Genomic DNA, 18,975 nt, shown 5'->3' on the forward strand with positions numbered 1-18,975 from the left:
CAAGGAATATTGTTGGGCAGTCTCAGAATGTAATCAGGGTGAGGGTTGGGCCTAATGCAGGGCAGCAATCACAAGCTACATGTTGGTCTTGACCTGGGGTCCCACAGTGCCACCCCCAACCCTAACATAGGGGCAACGCACAGGCCTTGACCTCAGTTATTGTACCTTAATGAACACCACTCAGTCCTGCGGCCTTGGCTGCTGCACTAATGGACCAGGGCAAGGACATGTGGCAATCAGACGGGCCCAGAGATTAGAGTCACAACTGAGATTGGAGAAATCAGGGCTTGCAGCAGTGGGAAGTGAAGTATTAACCTTTTCTTCCTTCTATGCAATGTTATGCACATTGATCTCAGATGCAAACCAAAGTTGCAAAAAGGATCACAAACAGATGTTAGACCTTTTACTTGGTTATATTAATGTTCGAATGCATGATTCTGACCAACATAAATAAAGGATGTCTCTTTGCAAGGATTAAAGAATTCTTCTGGCTTTTATCAAAAATGGTATTCAGCACAGCCACATCAAAACTGTGAGCATGAAACGTGGACATCATTTTGAGTATTAAACAGCATTCTGGAAAACTCCTGACTCTATGGAGCTCAATTTCTAGTTCTTATGCTAAGAAATAAACTGTTTCAGACAATTTGAAAAATATACAGTTCAAGATGATCTATCCGGTTGTTATCATATGGTATGGTTAAATGAAACCTTATCTGACTTTCATACCAGGGTTTCTAAAATGACAAGAGTCACCATTAGTGATTGAGTCATTGAGGGTGGAGAGGGAAAGTGGACTGGAGGGAGAGTCTGACTGCTTTGAAGATTGATTAAGAAACAGCACTAATCCCACTCTTTGAGCTGGAGGCAATCTGAGCTCTTACTTGCCCAGCTGACAAAGTACAGATGCTCTCCCGATGGTTTACTGGGCAAATGCCCAACCAGCAGAGTACTGAGCTATGTAAATAACAGCCATCTGAAAATTGAGTCCAAATCTCAGTTGGCACTGCAATGCTGATTTCTGTTTTCATGAGGTATGGGTAGGAAAAATCTGCCACTTAAATTGCTCCTGGATTCAATCCAGTGCACCACGCTGAACAATACGGGCATGTGGACACTGTTGATGCTTTCCATGTTTAAGCAGACAATCAAGAGTTCACTATCTGGATTCACAGATAAAGGATAATTAACTGAATGTGGTAGGAGAGGTCTGAATATTACCATATGATCCAGCATCTTCAATAAAGGACAGAAGAACAGGCAAGAGCATTAAGCAAAAAAAAAAGCTGAACAAAGCAGTATGTGTGTAGGACAGAAAGGAAATAGCTTATAAAGACAAGCATGAATTCTCTATGTTGCACACATTTTAATTATCAGCTGACTTTGTTTCAATATACACAGTGTTGAAAGTGACTTTAGTCTATTCTGTGATACTTAACCGACAAGCACTTTTGTCACTTGAGCTAGCAAGGATATTTGACGCCTCTGCGAACCCAAAAAAAACTCCTAATTCAAAAAACTCTAAGTTTCCAAGACCTACCTGTATCCAAGCTGTCGGCAAACAACTGATGCATCCCGATTGTCCCAGTTCTTGTTGCATATCAGTCCCCATTTTCCATTCACATAAACTTCAACTCGACCTTCATGTGGATGTACATCTCCTTGCAATCTGACTAAACCTGATGAAACAAAATATTCATCAATACTTGGATACATAATACCAAAATCCAACATTGATGGTGCAAATATATATTTGACAAAGTCAAGATTGGGAAAGGGACATTTTAATACCATTTGATAAAATCTTGGCAAATCTACAAGACCATAGGTCATTCATAAATACTTACCATCAGAATTGGTATTTCTTCAGTAAAAAGTGTGTAAGTAGCACCCAAACACCACATACTTCCATAAATGATCTTTTGTTTTCACTTTTCTGAAAGCAACTCATAAACCACTTAACAAAAAAACTGTGGATACTGAAAATCAGAAACAAAAAAGGAAATTGCTAGAATGACGCAGCAGGTCTGGGGGTGTTGGGCAGGTATCAGAGTTAACATTTTGGATGCAGTGGATCTTCTTCAGACCTTTCTTCATGAAACATTTAACCTTTTCAACTTTTGTAGGGAGAGAAAGATGCTAGAACTTTGTCCTGTACAACAGGAGCGACATGGCTCTGCAGCTGCTGGTAAATACAGCATGGAGTGTAGCGATATCAAAACATTTTTGGGGTATAGATTCCCATTCTCTCCACCATCCTTAAGAAAGCAGAAAATACAGCTATACACAAAATCAATCATCTTTCATGACTTGGAGGGCTTGCTGTGAGGTTCACTAGCAGGACTGGAACTTAAATTTAAGAAGCAAACTGTAAGAATTTTAATTGAAAGGAAAACAACAAAATATAGTCCCTTTTAACAACTCATCAGGCAATCTTAAAATGCTTCACCAAACATTATGTTTGGACTATGACTATTGCTGCTATGTAGTCAAAGAGGAAAATGGTAATTATGAACAATATACAATGAAACCTTTCCTGCACTGGATAACCCAACACAGGAAATACCAGAAAATTTGATAAATTGGAGTGCACAGCTGTGAAGGAGCTGCCGAATCCTTTAGTACACACAGCACTCAACAGGTGCTGGGCCACAGGCACAGCAACATTTCCTCAAATACAAATGCAAATAAAAGGTTCTGCTATAATTTAATAAGTATTTGCAAGGAAATTAAAAATTAGTAGTTGAATATACAAATTACAATACACATGCCATCATTGAAAAATTAATGCGGAGCAAGAAAGAGTTTTCCTGAGCCAAATCCCTTGTCTCAATTCATTCTGCTTTTACAGGGAAAGTTTACATATAATAACAAAGGATAGACCCATGGAATTGAAGGCATTGCGCATAGTTGGAGTCATAGAATCATGCAGCACGGAAAGAGACCTTTTGGTCCCACTAGTCCATAACAAACATAATTGATTGATTCCAAAAGAGAAAATGCTGGAAAATCTCAGCAGGTGTGGCAGGATCTGTAAGGAGAGAAAAGAGCTGACGTTTCGAGTTTAACTGACCCTTTTATATTAATTGACTAGTTCTCAGGGATAAATTATTAATTTGCTTTTATAATTGATTGATTGATTGACTAGATTTATTGTCACTGTATCTAAGTACACTGAAAACCTTTGTTTTTGAGCATTACAGGCTGGTCCTAGTAAGCAAGGACATACGGATCATAGGGTGAAAAGAACTTTGACAGAGTGAGACAAACAGGTTACACCACGCAGAAGGTGTGTAAGGCAAGAACAACATTATATTATTTGATGTTAGAGAGGCTATTCGTCAGCTAATAACCTCAAACTAAACTAGTCCCACCTGCCTGCTCCTGGCCCATATACCTCCAAACCTTTCCAAATCATGTACTTTTCTAAGTCTTTTAACCATTGTAATTATGCTCGCATCTGCCACTACCTCATAGAAAAATAGGAGCAGGAGAAGGCCACTCGGCCTTCAGTATGATCATGGCTGATCACCCAATTCAGCAACATATTCCCGCTTCCTCCCCATAGGCAGTGAAGCTTTTATCCCTGAGGACGAGTCAAAACACACTTGGTTTATTCACCAGTGCCTATATCCCAAAGTCCTCTTTGCCTATAGCTCATCTGTCTAGTATAGAGTCTCAACCAAAACAAAATCCTTAGTTTAAATTCCTTCAAGGCCTTGCCACAGTCAGAAAGTCATGCATCTATTTCCCTATTGACACTTGCAACTGATGCTAGCTGACAGGTAGGCACCAGGGTTTATGGCAAGATCAAACTTCAGTTACCCAAGGGGACATTTTGTCCAGGCAAGTGGAGATCAGTTTGCGGGCATGCAGGGAGATAGAGTCCAAAAGGTAATGTGTAAGGATCCTGATACATCTCAGCCCACACTGGGTTTCACTAGAGCAAGACTGAACGAGAGTAGGAAATCCCTTAAGCTCTATCAGGTAAATAATTCAGGCAATTAAAATCAACAGCTGATTTAACCTTTTATTTTGGACGTAACATCTGGAGCATCTATTGCACTACCTATCAGCAACTCACCAGGATCTGTGTGGGCAAAACTTCTTCAGTAAAAACAATTGGTTGAGAAACCAATGATCAATGAAACTGAAGACCTGCAACCATGGCCAGGAGAGATGTACTGGTCAAAGTCTTGCTTCTCCTATAGACAGCTTTCACTATTTGATAGACATGGGCAACATTTCACTTGACCAGCATTTCACCTTTCTTCACCCGAGGTTCCCTGGTGCCAGCTTTCAACGTAGACTAGCAGCAGCTGATGGTATGCCACCATCAGCCCTCACTGAAGAGCAAGAGCCACCCGCCAAATGGTCACCAAGAGCCATAGCAACAACAGGAGCGATACAAGTCGCAGCAGCAGCTGTTTTCTCCTGGGCTGTGTGCCCAACCTCAGGGCAGAGGGAATGGTAGCCAAAAACAAGCTACAAGGCAGCAAGACTCAAAGCCCTACCCACCTCAGCACAGCTTTGAAAAGAGAGGACCAACTTCCTTGGTATGCTTGTGTACCAGGGCATCAGAAGGCTCAGACTCTTCCAGTAGATTGCTGCCTGGGACAAGACCTCCCTCCCAGTGGATCAGGTGATCCACAAAGTGGCTATCATTGGAGGACTAACAGCTGCCTGCTTCTCTCCCTCGCCCCCATGTTGTGTGCCCTCTCATCCTGCAAGGGAGGAGAGTAGAAAGTCAGTCATCATGTCAACAATTTAGCAAAGATGAGGGAATAACAGACACTTGAGACTGTGAATCAACAGGTGTGGGATGACAAAAGGCTGCAAGGTGCATGTGAATTTTCCGATGGCGAGATGAGGTACTTGCAGAAAGAGGAGTGAATGGAACTGCAAGGTCCGTCTTTCTGAGGAGAACCGGCGTGTAGAAGAGAATGCTGGAAGTTAGGATCTGGGTTTGGACATCTGAACGTGTCCTGACCTGCCTTCTGAATCTCGGATCCTTGCAGGATGTTGGCTCCAGATTGAGGTGGACACATTATGACCATCCAGCTCCCTTAGAGAAGTTGTCCCTTCCTCCTAATTTGGGAGAGTTCATCTCACTGCAGATACACCAGATCCTGCAGTTGGCACAGCAGTTATGAATAGGAGACCTGGAGGAACAGCCTTCCCACATAAGTCCATTTTTCTGTAGTTCTTACAGCTTCCAAAACCTAAGTGCTGATAATCTAATCCATAGACTCAGATAGATGTACAGCATGGAAACAGACCCTTCGGTCCAACTCGTCCATGCTGACCAGATATCCCAACCCAATCTAGTCCCACCTGCTAGCACCCAGCCATATACCTCCAAACCCTTCCTATTCATATACCCATCCAAATGCCTTTTAAATATTGCAATTGTACTAACCTCCACCACTTCCTCTGGCAGCTCATTCCATACATGTACCATCCTCAGTGTGAAGAATTTGCCCCTTAGGTCTCTTTTATATCTTTCTCCTCTCACCCTAAACCTATGCTGTCTAGTTCTGGACTCCCCTAATCCAGGGAAAAACTTTGTCTATTTATCCTATCAATGCCCGTTACGATTTTATAAACCTCTGTAAGGTCACACCTGAGCCTTCAACACTCCAGGGAAAACAGTCCCAGCCAATTCAGCCTCTCCCTATAGCTCAAATCCTCCAACCTCCTTGTAAATCGCTTCTGAACCCTTTTAAGTTTCACAACATCCTTCCCATAGGAAGGAGACCAGAATTGCATGCAATATTCCAAAGTGGCCTAACCAATGTCCTATACAGTCACAACATGACCTCCCAACTCCTGTACTTAGTACTCTGACCAATACAGGAAAGCATACCAAACACCTTCTTCACTATCCTATCTACCTGAAACTCCACTTTCAAGGAGCTATGAACCTGCACTCCAAAGTCTCTTTGTTCAGCAACACTCCCTATAACCTTAACGTTAAGTGTATAAGTCCTGCTAAAATTTGCTTACCCAAAATGCAGCACCTCGCATTTATCTGAATTAAACCCCATCTGCCACTTCTCGGCCCATTGGCCCATCTGATCAAGATCCTGTTGTAAACTGAGGTAACCTTCTTCGCTGTCCACTACGCCTCCAGTTTTGGTGTCATCTGCAAATGTACTAACTGTACCTCTTATGCTCACATCCATATCATTTATATAAATGTTGTGGCGCAATTAATTAGAAATCCTTCCTTTAACAGCAGGAACATGCTAGCCCACCTACACACCCTGAGTGTCCACTGAATACTGGGACTCAGTCACAGAGTGTAGGTAAAACCCATTCCTACTGCCATCTGATTCTCTTATATACAGTCTTGCTATTTGATCAGGAACAATTATGGGAAAATTCCACTCCTACGGTGGTTTCTATATTTACTATTTCTGGCATCCAGGTTATGGAAACACAATGCTTATGCATCAGCTCCCTGATAAAGACAGCACCTTATCTGAAGGCACAGCTATACACACGCAGTATCAGAGATACAGAAGTTAGTTTGAGCATTGTAAGCATAGTGACCAGATGCTGGTTTATCATTTTCTTATGATGTACCAAATGTGCCTTTTTAAATGAAGCAATACATGATAACGTTGCATATAAATTGAGGATTGTGGTAACCCTCATTGCCAAAGTAATTATGTCAGTGTGGAATTTGCAATAGGACAAACTATTAAGGCTGTAAGTGCTAATCATTAGTATGAAGTACATCAGGCAGCAACATCTGGCATCCTTGCATGGACAGATAAACACAAATAAATATAAGTTGCATAAAGGACATAAAGCCACAGCATATTTTAAAAATTCCTGTACACCACTTCAATCTCTGCAAGCCAGGAACATCACTCAACCTCTGTTAGGCAGCTATACCCACGCCTGGAGATGCCTGACTTCAGACAGAAAGTGGCTCCATGTTTCAATATTGCTTCCCTAGATCTTCTCCTGCAGGCCGTCTGGGAGTGAAGGCAAGTGATGGGCTGAATTTTACCAAACATTGGCACACCTTTATGACGCCATGTTGTCTTGCTGTCACTAACAGCAGAACCACTCGCCATTGCTGGGACTTTCCAAGATTTCTACCGTTCTGTCATATTTAAAGCACTGCTGGGTACTAGGTCAATAGCTGCCAGACACGAATATCTCTTTGCAGTACAATCAGAGGAAGGAGAAAAAAAAGGAGCTACCACATTATTACTGAGGCCTCTGACACAAAGTACTATTGGAGATGATGAGCCTCTGCACCAAGCTATGAATGAGCTGTCACAGAAGCATAGGTACAAGAACATCTAGCAGAGCTGTCAGAGATCATGCATAGACTACTGAAATTATGCTCTCCAGTCCTAGACTCTCCCATAAAGGGATACAACCTCTCTGCATTTGAAAATGGGTCTCCCGCCCAATTCAATGTCGCTTATCCACCCTTCAAAAAGCACCAAACTGTCTTGAGGTTTCCTCCCATAGACCAGCATGGTTCAGTGAGGGTTCTTTAATTTGATTGGATGAAGACATATAGGAAGTCCTTAAGTTATGGCATTAATTAAGGCATTCTCAGGAAACACAGTGTTATGGAAGCAATGATATTCCTCAGCAATTTAACTTCGTGTGTAAGAAAGGAATCACCTACATTATTATAAGCATAGCAAACATTCCAACTTACAACAACTTCATGAAACTCAGCATTTCTTTCTACCTCACAAACTACCTGCGGTGAGCATTAACTAATTCTATGTTTAAACTTTCACTTTAGTCTTTTTTGATCACTTTACAACCATGGATTCTTCAATGCCTCCTACCAGCACAGTGTTGGCAGTATTAGATACATGCCTCCTCACTTGCAACTCAGTTCTCACAACCTCATGGGAGTTACACAAGAACATTGTGATGTACAGTGACATTAACACAAATCAGTGGCCATGCAACTCAAGTCTGGGTAGCAATTTAAGAATGACATTAATGTGACACTGAGTGGCTGCTCTGTACATTGTTGCATGCTAAACTCATGAACACCGTAAATCCCTTGTAAAAGCTACTGTCTTCTTACTTCTGTGCTTTTTAAAATTTAGAACAGAAGTGAGAAAGAATTGCTTTGAAAAACAAATTATTACTGAATGGCTTGAAAGCAGTTAATTTAACAATCTTTGTGAAAGATATCTGTATAGTTGTGGGTTGCAAAAGTGCTTGCAGACAGACAGGAACTGAAGGGTTGTGTACAGATGCAGCTTTGGTTAGCAACAAGAAATTGCTTGTTCTATGGACTAGTGACCAGTTATCGATTAGAAAACCTTCTGCCTACTAACAATTGGGTGATTGGTTCTCAGGGAATTAACAGCTTGGGGCTGGAAAGAAGACACAATGAAAAACCATTGGGTCTTCATCCAGTCAGGATACCTCTCTCCATTCTTTGCTATAAACCTTTGTAGAAAGGTTATTTTTCCTTCAGCAGTTGCTGTAAGCTGTGACTTTTATAGAGTCATAGAGATGCACAGCATGGAAACAGACCCTTCGGTCCTACCCATCCATGCCAACCAGATATCCCAACCCAATCTAGTCCCACCTGCCAGCACCCGGCCCATATCCCTCCAAACCCTTCCTATTCATATACCCATCCAAATGCCTCTTAAATGTTGCAATTGTATCAGCCACCACCACTCCCTCTGGCATCTCATGCCATATCCATACCACCCTCTGTGTGAAAAAGTTGTCCCGTAAGTCTCTTTTATATCTTTCCCCTCTCACCCTAATCCTATGCCCTCTAGTTCTGAACTATCTGACCCCAGGGAAAAGACTTTGTCTATTTACCCTATCCATGCCCCTCATATTTTTGTAAACCTCGGTAAGGTCACCCCTCAGCCTCCGATGCTCCAGGGAAAACAGCCCCAGCCTGTTCAGCCTCTCCCTATAGCTCAAATCCTCCAACCCTGGCAACATCCTTGTAAATCTTTTCTGAACCCTTTCAAGTTTCACAACGTCTTTCCATTAAGAAGGAGACCAGAATTGTACGCAGTATTCCAAATGTGGCCTAACCAATGTCCTGTACAGCCAAAACATGACCTCCCAACTGCTGTACTCAATACTCTGACCAATAAAAGAAAGCATACAATCATGGCTGAAAATATAGGGAGACCAGAAGTCAATTCATGACAGTTTTATTTATATAGTGTCTTTAATGTAGGAAAATGCCCCACATTCCTTCACATGAACATTACAAAGCAAAATTTGACATTGAGCCATATAGTGAGATAAAATAGCAGATGAAAAACAATTGGTTAAAGAAATGTTAAGGAGTGTTTTAAAAGAGTGAAGAGAAGGAGAGGGTAGAAGAGATTCATAGAAAGGTTCCAGAGCACAGCACCTTTGGCATCTGAAGGCACAGCTGGCAATTGTGGAGTGATTAAAATCAAAGATATTTAAGAGGCCAGATGTGGAATGCAGATATCTCTTGACAGTTTTGGCTGGGAGACATTACAAACAGCAACCAATGATATGGTTTGAGCTTTCCCCTGGGCTGTGCTGCAATTTTCAACATAGTTCACCCAAAATTGATGAAAGCAGTGCAAATATTGGAGGAATTTTAATGATGGAATCATTGAATAGCTCAGATGGTCTAACATTTCAAACACATTATTCATGCTATTCTTGTAATATTATATCCAAAGAAGCATTTTAAAAACGTAGGGCAATCTGTGATGGGATTGTGTGCAATGTGGACATGGCATGATTTGAAGCAAAATCAGGCAATAAGTGCAGCACGGCCCATCTCGATGTCCAGCTCCTCTCACTCCATGTTGTATGCTTTTCACAAAAATGTGGTGGGATTCTGGCTAGGCAGTGGCAAGCTGTCAATTGACAGGATTAACCCTTGTTAATATCACAACTTGCCTCATTCGTTTTCAAACTCTCATCTAACCAAACTCACCAAAGAAGTTAGATGTTAGGAAAAGGAAACTCGAGTATAAATGCATGGTGAATGTAGATCGCTACTTGCTCTGAATGAGCTCCGTGTTGGACACTGGGCAACAACATAGGAACACCATATGGGCAGCAGCCACACCAACCCCACATCCACAGACAGTGGCATCCAGCATCTGCTAAGGCATCATGACACTTCCACTATCCACTGGCAGTGTATTCTGGAAGCATGGTCTTCAGGATAAAGGGGTGCTGAAGACTCTGGGCAGTTGTGAAAGGGCCAGCAGGATTTGCAATGTTATGGTAAAGCAGAGGGTGGGAGATCCAAGTCAGAAGCACAAGGTAGGTGGGAAGGGGTTGCTGCAGGAAGCCAATGAATGACTGTCTCCTGGCAAAGTCACCCCAAATGCAAGGGGCTGGGTACAGAAGGTATTGCCTTATGGAGATGGATTGGATGTGGACTTGGGGAAGCGTGAAGCTTTTGAGGTTAACTAGGAAGGGGATTTGGATGTTTGGGGCTCACTGGCCAGTACAGGCTGTGTCAGGAAGCCACTGTCAGAGAAACACTTTGTCAACTTCCATCATGCTGGAAATTGAAAGGGCACAATAAGGAAGAAAATAGCTGTGCCCACACTCAGAGAGTGGATAAGCAACTTGACTTGTGAGGGAGGAGGATGCAATAAACACTGACAAAAGGGAATGGGAAAGAACATTGGTCATGGAGCCATACAATGTGCAGCACACTGGCTGGCTACTCCCTGGCTATCCTGCAGCATTGACCCTCCCTGTGTGATGTACCTCTCCACCACAGTCACTCTTTAACATTTACACCTTGATCCACAGAGGGAGCCAAATATTAGGGATGTTCAGCAAAGCGGGACAATGATGTCACAGTGATCCAATGTATGTGTAAATATTGTTCCCCCTGGTTTCCAGATGATGCAATAGGCTGTCAGCACAGACCTCCATCCATGGAGCCTCATCTGTGGTCAAGTATTTACCGCCTACAAAGAGAGACTCACAACCACAAGGCAGTTAACACCAAGAACATTTATGCAAAAACCATTAGTGATATACAAGCCTTTTCACTAAAATGCCCTCAATAGGTCTTCTTCTTTCTTTACCTCCCATTACCTCTCAGTGTACTCCCTGGTTCTGCAGCTGGGCTGCAGGGAGCCTACTCGAAAGTGGAGCCCATGGCCCTGGAGGTTTGATGAAGCAATCCCAGAGGCATTTGTGGCTGGACAGGCCAGACGCTCTAAAGGTATCACCTTGAGTCTCCTCGGGTTGATATTACATTGGTTGGAAGGGGGGACAGGAAGGGAGGAAGCGAAGCACATGGTCACCTCTGTGGTTTCCCTGAGTTGGGAGGGGCCTGCGTGTGGGTCCCACCCTGGTTCCTTGTGAGGAGGGAGTACCTGGAATGGTGTTGCCAGATTCCCTGTCTGCCTATCACCATGCCCTCAGTGCTTCAGGCTATGGAGTGCAAGTGTTTGCCCATCTCCAGCAAATCCTGAGGGTGCTGAACCTGGCTCTCCATGACAGACCCCAATTCATTCATGGAAGCAACCAAAGAATCACAGGATTCACTGCAGTCTCTCGCCTGTGGCTGACCCTGTGCCTAGTCTGCGGCAGAGTCATGGCCTTTCAGTCCATCGATGAGAAACTACTTTAAATTCACATCAGTCCCATTTTCTAGCAGATAGCCTATTGCCTAGACTTTCAGGATATTTAAGCACACATTCCAGTATTTTTAAAAGGCTGTGAGGTTTCCCATCTTAACTATCCTCCCAGGAAGTGAATTCCAGACCCCACCAAGCTCAGAGTGAAAAGACCTCCTAGTGCCAGCAGCCTGTAGTGTTTCTTCCACGATCAGTTGCAGAGCTGCCATTGTAAAGTGCTCACCAGATTGTGTACCCATACTCCATGTCTTCGCTTCCCATGGGACTATCAGTATCTGGGCTGGTGGGAAGGTACAGGAGGCAGCCTTGCCAGTGCTTCCTCTGAGATTTCGGAACTCTCGTCCTTGGACGTTGAGGATGGTGGGGCTTCTGGTGAGGCTGGCCATTTCTCTGCAGAGACCATGAGAATGTTAGTGGAACCTGCAGGAAAAAAAAAATTGTGGCCAGTGGTTAGATGTGTTAGATTGAGAGCGACAGAGCGTATACTGTGAGAGATGTAGCGGAATGAAGAGTGGTACTTACTCAGTTTTACCGGACATGGATGTGCATTCCCATTTATACAGTCCCAGTCTTTTCCTGCAAGGGCCTGGATTCTTTCCATCTGGGCCATGGATGAGGGGTATTCATCATCCCTTCTCTGCCCTCTAAGAGCTGTCTGCTCATGTAACAAGCAATATAGGTCCATTAGGTGAGAATACCATGGCACAGCAGTTGGCACTGGTCTATGTGGCATAACAGTGGTGAGGTGACTTGAAGGCCTGAGGACGCAGCACAGAGGGAATGCAAAGTTATTGTTGCAGAGGTTTGGAGAGGAGGAAGGCAAGAGCGGGTGAAAGCAAGTGTGGCATACAGTTGTGAGAGTGGCAGAACAGGAGGCTTGGTGAGAGGTGGAAGAGAGTAGAGTGTAACATTTACCCTAGCAGAATGAAGAAGGTAATTGACCTGCTTCTTGCATTTCTGGGCATTCCTGGAGATGGCAATAACCAGGTTGGCATTGTCTGCTGGCACAGTCTCTTCTAGTCCACTGGGAAGAAACACTTCTCTGCCACATCCATCTTCCCCTTTTCCACCATGTTCTGATTCTGCCCATCAACTAGCAGGGCAACGTTTGAATGCCAGTCCTCATCTGGGTGTACAATGGGCTTTTAAAAATGGCATGCATGCAAGGAATGCTGGCATTTGGGCAGATATCTGCTGCGTCATGTGGCAATCGTATGTGAGAGGTGCAATGGGAGCAGGGTAGATAATACAGTGATTTTTTGTGAGATAGGATGAGCGAATGTGCCAGGCTTTGTTGTGAACATTCCTCCAAAAAACTCAACACAACTTGGACTTCATCAAAAACAGAGAAGAATCAGCCTGTTATCGTTTTTGCAATGTTGGATATGCAGCAGCCAATTCGTGCACAGTGAGTTTTCACACCCGGCAACGTGATAATGACATTTTGTTATTTATTTTTGATGATTTGCTTTTGTGATATTAAAATTAGGTTTATTGTCATGTGTACTCAAGTACAAAATGAGTACAGTGAAAAGTGTACAATGTTGCCACACACGGCACCATTTGTACCCAGGTACAAATCTTAGGTACTTAAATAGACTGGGTGCAAAACTGGAAAAATAAATTAAAAAGCCAAAAGTTGTACTTTACAGCATTTCATAGTATAAATTAGGTAAATAAAGAAATATAGCTAAACATTACAGTCCTTCTATAGCCTACATGCTGGGGGCTTTCTACACGTGATATCACTCTCCCCTGCGCTGGGACAACCCCAACCAGGCTCACAAGCTGCTGACTGCTGTCTGTTAAATAGGCCAAGGGATAAATTTTGGCCTGCTCTTCTTCAAAATAGGATCTTTCATATCGTTCTGAGAGTACAGCTAGGGCTTTGGTTTAATATCTCATTTTAAGCAGAGTATGCCCTCAGTATGCCGTCCCCCTAGGTTGGTGTGCCCATGTTCTGGTGTGGAACTTTAACCAGCCTCTTGAGTGAGAGGTAACAGTTCTACCAACTGAGCTAAGACTACCATTGGCAATGAGGCACTACAGAACAAGGCCATTCAACCCCGTTGAGTCCATGCTGATTCCTTTTCCAGAGCCATCCAGATTATCCCACTCCCCCATTCTTTCCCCATTACTCTTTCTCCATTTGGGCAGATATCTGCTGCGTCATGTTGTTGCGTGGTAATATCGTGGTAATATCACAAAAGCAATTGTCACTCTGTCAGCTTTAAATCCAATTTCCTACTTCCACCATCCAATAATGCCGGACACATTGCAAATCCTAACTGATAGTTTCACAAAAAAGTTTAGCACAGATTGCATCCAACACAAAAGGATCTTTTGCATTAGTTTAAAATTCAGTGTGTCAAAAGATAGCCCTGCCCAAAAGCCTAGCCATAGTTCACTACCCTGTTTGAACTAATCACCTCGACTAGTTGATGCCAAATGCATGCATTTTCAGGCTTTTGAAAAGATTCTTAAAATTAAGCTGCCTCTTTATACACAAGTGCACTTATATTTTTTTAAGGAAACAAAATGACTATTTTGCACCAAAAAAACTAATAACAAGTTATTTTAGTTTAAAAGATCTAAATTCCACTTATTTAAATAGGCTTACTCACAGGTAGTGAATTAAACAAGGATTACAAAAGCATAATTTTGTGGTTAAGTCCATCTACAGGTGAACAAGTAAAACTGTGTGAAATTATCATGCTTGAGCATATCAAAAATATTTTAAGGAACATTTCTTATCTATATCACATTTTGAAACACCAGTTCATGGAATGTCCAAATTTCGTACTATGTGAACAAGTTTGAGCAAAAGTGGAGCAGTAAAACCTCGGAAAACCAATACAAGTTCTGCCCAGTTTGTAACCAGAGCAGAAGTTCTTATCCTGTGTGTATAAATCCAGCAGTGAAGCTTGAATCTTCAGACTTAAAAGGCTAGTATAGAATCAAATGTCACAAGGACCAACTACTGAGCACTAACGCTTCAAACTTTCCTCTAACGTGTGAAAGTCTTGTGTTGCATTGGGTGGCATCCCTGAATCTGTTCCATTGGTTCTAGGTTCAAATCCCACTCCAGGACTTGATGGCACTAGTGGTGTATTCATAATGTGGTCAAATAGTTTACTTGTCTTTCAAATACAGTGGTAAGAGTGGGAGCCACGGTCAGCCATGTATGTTGTACAAACTATCCCCTCAAGCAATATCTTCTGGTAGCTTGTTCTGGTTTAAAAAGCAAGCCAGCCATGGAAACAGCACATGTGCTTTGTATACCACACAGCACAGTCCTGGAGTGGCCATTATAATAAGTTAGTCTCTACTGCTTTCCGAGATTCACAAATAGTAATCTACAGACAAAACATGGAGCTGGAAAGGCACAACATGTCAGGGAGCATCGGAGCAGCAGGAAAGTCAACATTTCAGGTCAGGACCTTTCATCAGGATTGGGCCTTACCTGCTGTGCCTTTCCAGACCCACATTTTATCGATTCTGACTCCCAACATCTGCAGTCTTACAGGCAATAATGCCCCATGATCGATCCCAAATAATGAACAATGGTTTTTGACCATGAACATTGTACCAGCCCTTTCTTTTATTCATTCAAAGGATGTGGGCAACCCATCAATGCCTATCTGCAATTACCCACAGGGCAGTTAAAAGCCAAGAAATCATAAGTAGAGCAGATCAAGAAAGAATGGCAGATTTCCTTTCCTAGATGGTATTAGTGAACCAGAGGAGTTCCTATAGCAATCAACAGTGATTACATTGTGACAATTGGGCTATACCTTTTTAAAGTTAAATTGAGTTCAATTAAAATCTAACAGGTGTGATTTTATTCTATGTCCCCATATACTATCCTGGAGATCTGCTTTACTAATCTAGTAATATTCCCACTACATCACCACCTCCTTACTGTACTTATGGAGGTAGTAATAGTCCCACTTATCCCTGAAGGTAAATACTGGATTCATGACCAGAGGGATATAACTGACAATTTGAAACTGACTCCATCACATGACAAAAATTCTTCTGGTCTTCGAGAGGTTTTAGTTATGCATTTCTGAAGATCTGCCTCAGTCTGCTTTGTACCATCCAACTGAGTTTAGTCAATGCGAGCATTAATAGAAAGCAGAACTCCAAGCTACAAAGCCTGCTTTAAGTTTAAGTTTCCTAGAAACATGTTACTTCCGCAGAAGGCTGGCATCACTTGAAGAGTGAACCAAGTCTCTGTATGCCAACTTCAGATTGCTGCACCCTTGTAACTTTAAAAGGATGTCTGTTATTCCTGCCTTGGCTCAAACCTAGCCAAATCTGAGCTCCTACAGGAACCTTCACTGGATAATAACTCACTGAGACTAACACTCTTGTGAATTATTATCCATAGTTTTGCTTTTTAAGTAATTTCTCCAATGTAGACTCTTTATTTTACGCTTGTGTATGTGCATGTACTGTGACAATCATCCCTGGGTTTGAGTGCATGAATAAGCCATACTTCTTATTTAAACTTACAGAGACTTTGCTTCAGATTACTTTAAAAATTAAATTTAAAGCAGAGGGTTTGTGGAAAACAGACCACAACTTATTCCAACAGAGAAAAGAAAACCTTTGCTTATGACAAAACATGAAAAAATGTTCAATTTATCTGCTTTCCTGTTCATAACAAATATATAGCCACTTTCCCCACCAAAATACATCCTGATATATTAGTATGACATCTAATTTCTCCATGGCAATTGTAGCTAAAAATTATCAATTCCATGTCAATTGTACTGAAGTATGGATAACATTGTTGCATAAACAAGGATCCACTGGGACTAAATGGAGACTGCTAATAGTCAGTTCACTAATTATCCTTACAGCCAGTAATCAGGGAAGGTTTGCAGCGTATTGATTTAGACTCGAATCAAGTTCAGGTCTCTTCACACAAAAAGCAACATTTGAACCTGTTGTCTCATCTGGTCTCTCTAGTTCCAAATGCATTTATACAAAAACATTTAAAATGCCTTTCACTTTAAAAGTTGGATAGTACAAATTTTCAAGAATATCTTTTATGAGTTTCAAAACTACAAAGAAAATTTTGATGTCAACATCACCAGAGTATTAGTGAAGTTTGCCAAGTTATTTTAAGCAGGAATAGTTAATATTTCAGTGTCACTAACAATGATACACCAAACATTCTTTAAGTCATTTTTATTTTACATAAAAGTAACATTGAAACGTAACAACAGGGAAAGCAATTTTCTTATTTGCTTATTGAACTCATTTTGGAACTGTGTCTTGTTTCAGAATATTCATACTAAACCACTAGACTTGAGAAGCACTTGCAATTGTTTTACTCTTATGTCTATCCCAGTTTAAAGCTCAATGTTCTCTTTTTCAATATACCAGAAGAAAATACGTACATTATCACACTACAATGGCTCCAAACCCCTACTCACCCTTTTTCTTTTAAATTGTCATATAAAACATTTCATGCCTTGCCATTACTGAAGTGAAGTATCATATTCACTTACAGATGCATGTTCTAAACATGTGTCTCATTTTTCAATTTCACATTAAAAGGTAACTTGCTTTCTTATTTGAATCTTTCTATGCTATTGGAAACCACACATAGTATGGCTTTACCATAGTTGCAAATAATATATGTACACAATATTAACATGAAGTGTTTTTATCAAAGTGTTATGAAGAGAATTAACATTTTATTACATAAATAGACACATAATATGTTGAAGCAACAAACTTTTCAATCTGAGATTTTAGTTCAAATTTATTCCAGACGATGTCAAACTGAAACAGTCCCAACATAAATTTGAAACAATTCCAACATAAATCTCAATGGGCATAAAACCTTTGAAATCTTCACAGCTGGTACAAATGTTGTGACTTACAAAGTTGGTTGGAGGAATGTTTCATGTGAATCACGCTATGCCGACACATAATGGGGGTTGGTCTGAGTCTTGCTCTGTCTGTTTCTAGAAGGGATTGGTATGAATTATGATCTATCAATCTGTAGAAAGAATTGGATTGTATCTAAACATTGAAGAGGTTTCATTATTCAGTATCAAGCACAAACCGTTAAAGAAATCATTGAATTGGCATCTCTTGTAAATGTATTTGGAAAATATATACAGTACAATTTGTTTTTCCTCCAGTGTTAATACAAGACTTATTAAATAACTTATTTTGAAGTGTGGTTTGCATTCAACGCAACACAATTTTTATATTCAAAATGAAGTTAGAAGCATCCAATGACATGTTTGTAACTTGTCCTTATTCAAAAAAGGAGGGAGGCAACATGTGGGAAATTACAGACCAGTCAGTTTAACATTTGTTGTTGGGAAAGTGCTAGAATCAATTAAAAAGGAAGCAATTTCAGGTAATTTGGAAAGGCAAAACACTATCCATCGGAGTCAGCATGATTTTATGAAAGGCAAATCATGATTGACAATTTGCTAGAGTTCTTTGAAGATGTAACAAGCAAAGTGGATAATAAAGATCCTGTAGAATTAATATATCTGGACAACCGGGAGGCATTTGATAAGATGCCACTCAAAAGGTTAATTCACAAGGTCGGATCACATGGAATTAGAGGTAATTTATTTGCTTGGATAGATGACTGGATGATGGACAGAAGACAGAGAGTCGGGATAAATGGATTTCTTTTTCTGGATGGCAAGTTGTAACTAGTGGAACATGCCACGTGGTTCGGTCCTTGGACCCCAGCTGTTTACAATCCACATCAATGACTAGGATACAGGGATAGAAGGCTCTACAGCCAAATTTACAGATGACATGAAAATAGGCAAGACAATAAATTGCAATGAGGAAATAACAACCTTACAATGGACAGAGGTAGGTTAGGAGACTAGGCCAAAATGTGGCAGATGGAATTTAGTGTGGATAAATGTGAGATCATGTACATTGGTCAAAAAAATTGGAAAGGTGACCTTTTATCTAAATGGGGAGAGATTTCGGGGCGCTCTGGTGCAGAGGGATCTGGGCGTCCTTGTTCATGAGTCACAAAAAATTAGCATGAGGGTACAGCAGGTAATAAAGAAAAAGAATGGAATGTTGGCTTTTATAGCTAAAGAAATAGAATATAACAGTAAAGAAATATTGTTGCAACTATACAAGACATTGGTGAGACTGCACGTGGAGTAGCAATCTGCACAGTTTTGGTCCCCTTATTTCAGGAAAGATGTAGTAGCATTGGAGGCAGTTCAGAGGAGCTTCATTAGATTGATCCCAGAGATGAGGAATCTGTCATATGAAGAGAGACTGAACAGTTTAGGCCTATACTCTCTGGAATTTAGAAGAATCAGGGCAGATCAAATTGTGG

General features: G+C 41.3%; 1 protein-coding gene across 8 annotated transcripts in view; it reads right to left on the bottom strand.

The window, feature by feature from the left end:
* prss12 (serine protease 12) overlaps window positions 1–18,975 on the bottom strand; it is a 144,792-nt gene that overhangs the window by 116,064 nt on the left and 9,753 nt on the right. For 3 of the 8 annotated variants that reach the window (XM_072588929.1, XM_072589020.1, XM_072589029.1), the window contains 2 exons: window positions 17,525–17,608; window positions 1,541–1,679 (listed from right to left, as the gene is read on the bottom strand). In XM_072588929.1, the coding sequence (XP_072445030.1) occupies window positions 1,541–1,679; window positions 17,525–17,608 (223 nt within the window). Of the gene's footprint in view, window positions 1–1,540; window positions 1,680–11,847; window positions 12,287–17,524; window positions 17,609–18,975 lie in introns of those variants that run through there. The other 5 variants (XM_072589012.1, XM_072589040.1, XM_072589051.1 and 2 more) reach the window with 3 other exon arrangements.

This window comes from Chiloscyllium punctatum, chromosome 1 (assembly GCF_047496795.1).
Source record: "Chiloscyllium punctatum isolate Juve2018m chromosome 1, sChiPun1.3, whole genome shotgun sequence".
Taxonomy (NCBI): Eukaryota; Metazoa; Chordata; class Chondrichthyes; order Orectolobiformes; family Hemiscylliidae; genus Chiloscyllium; species Chiloscyllium punctatum.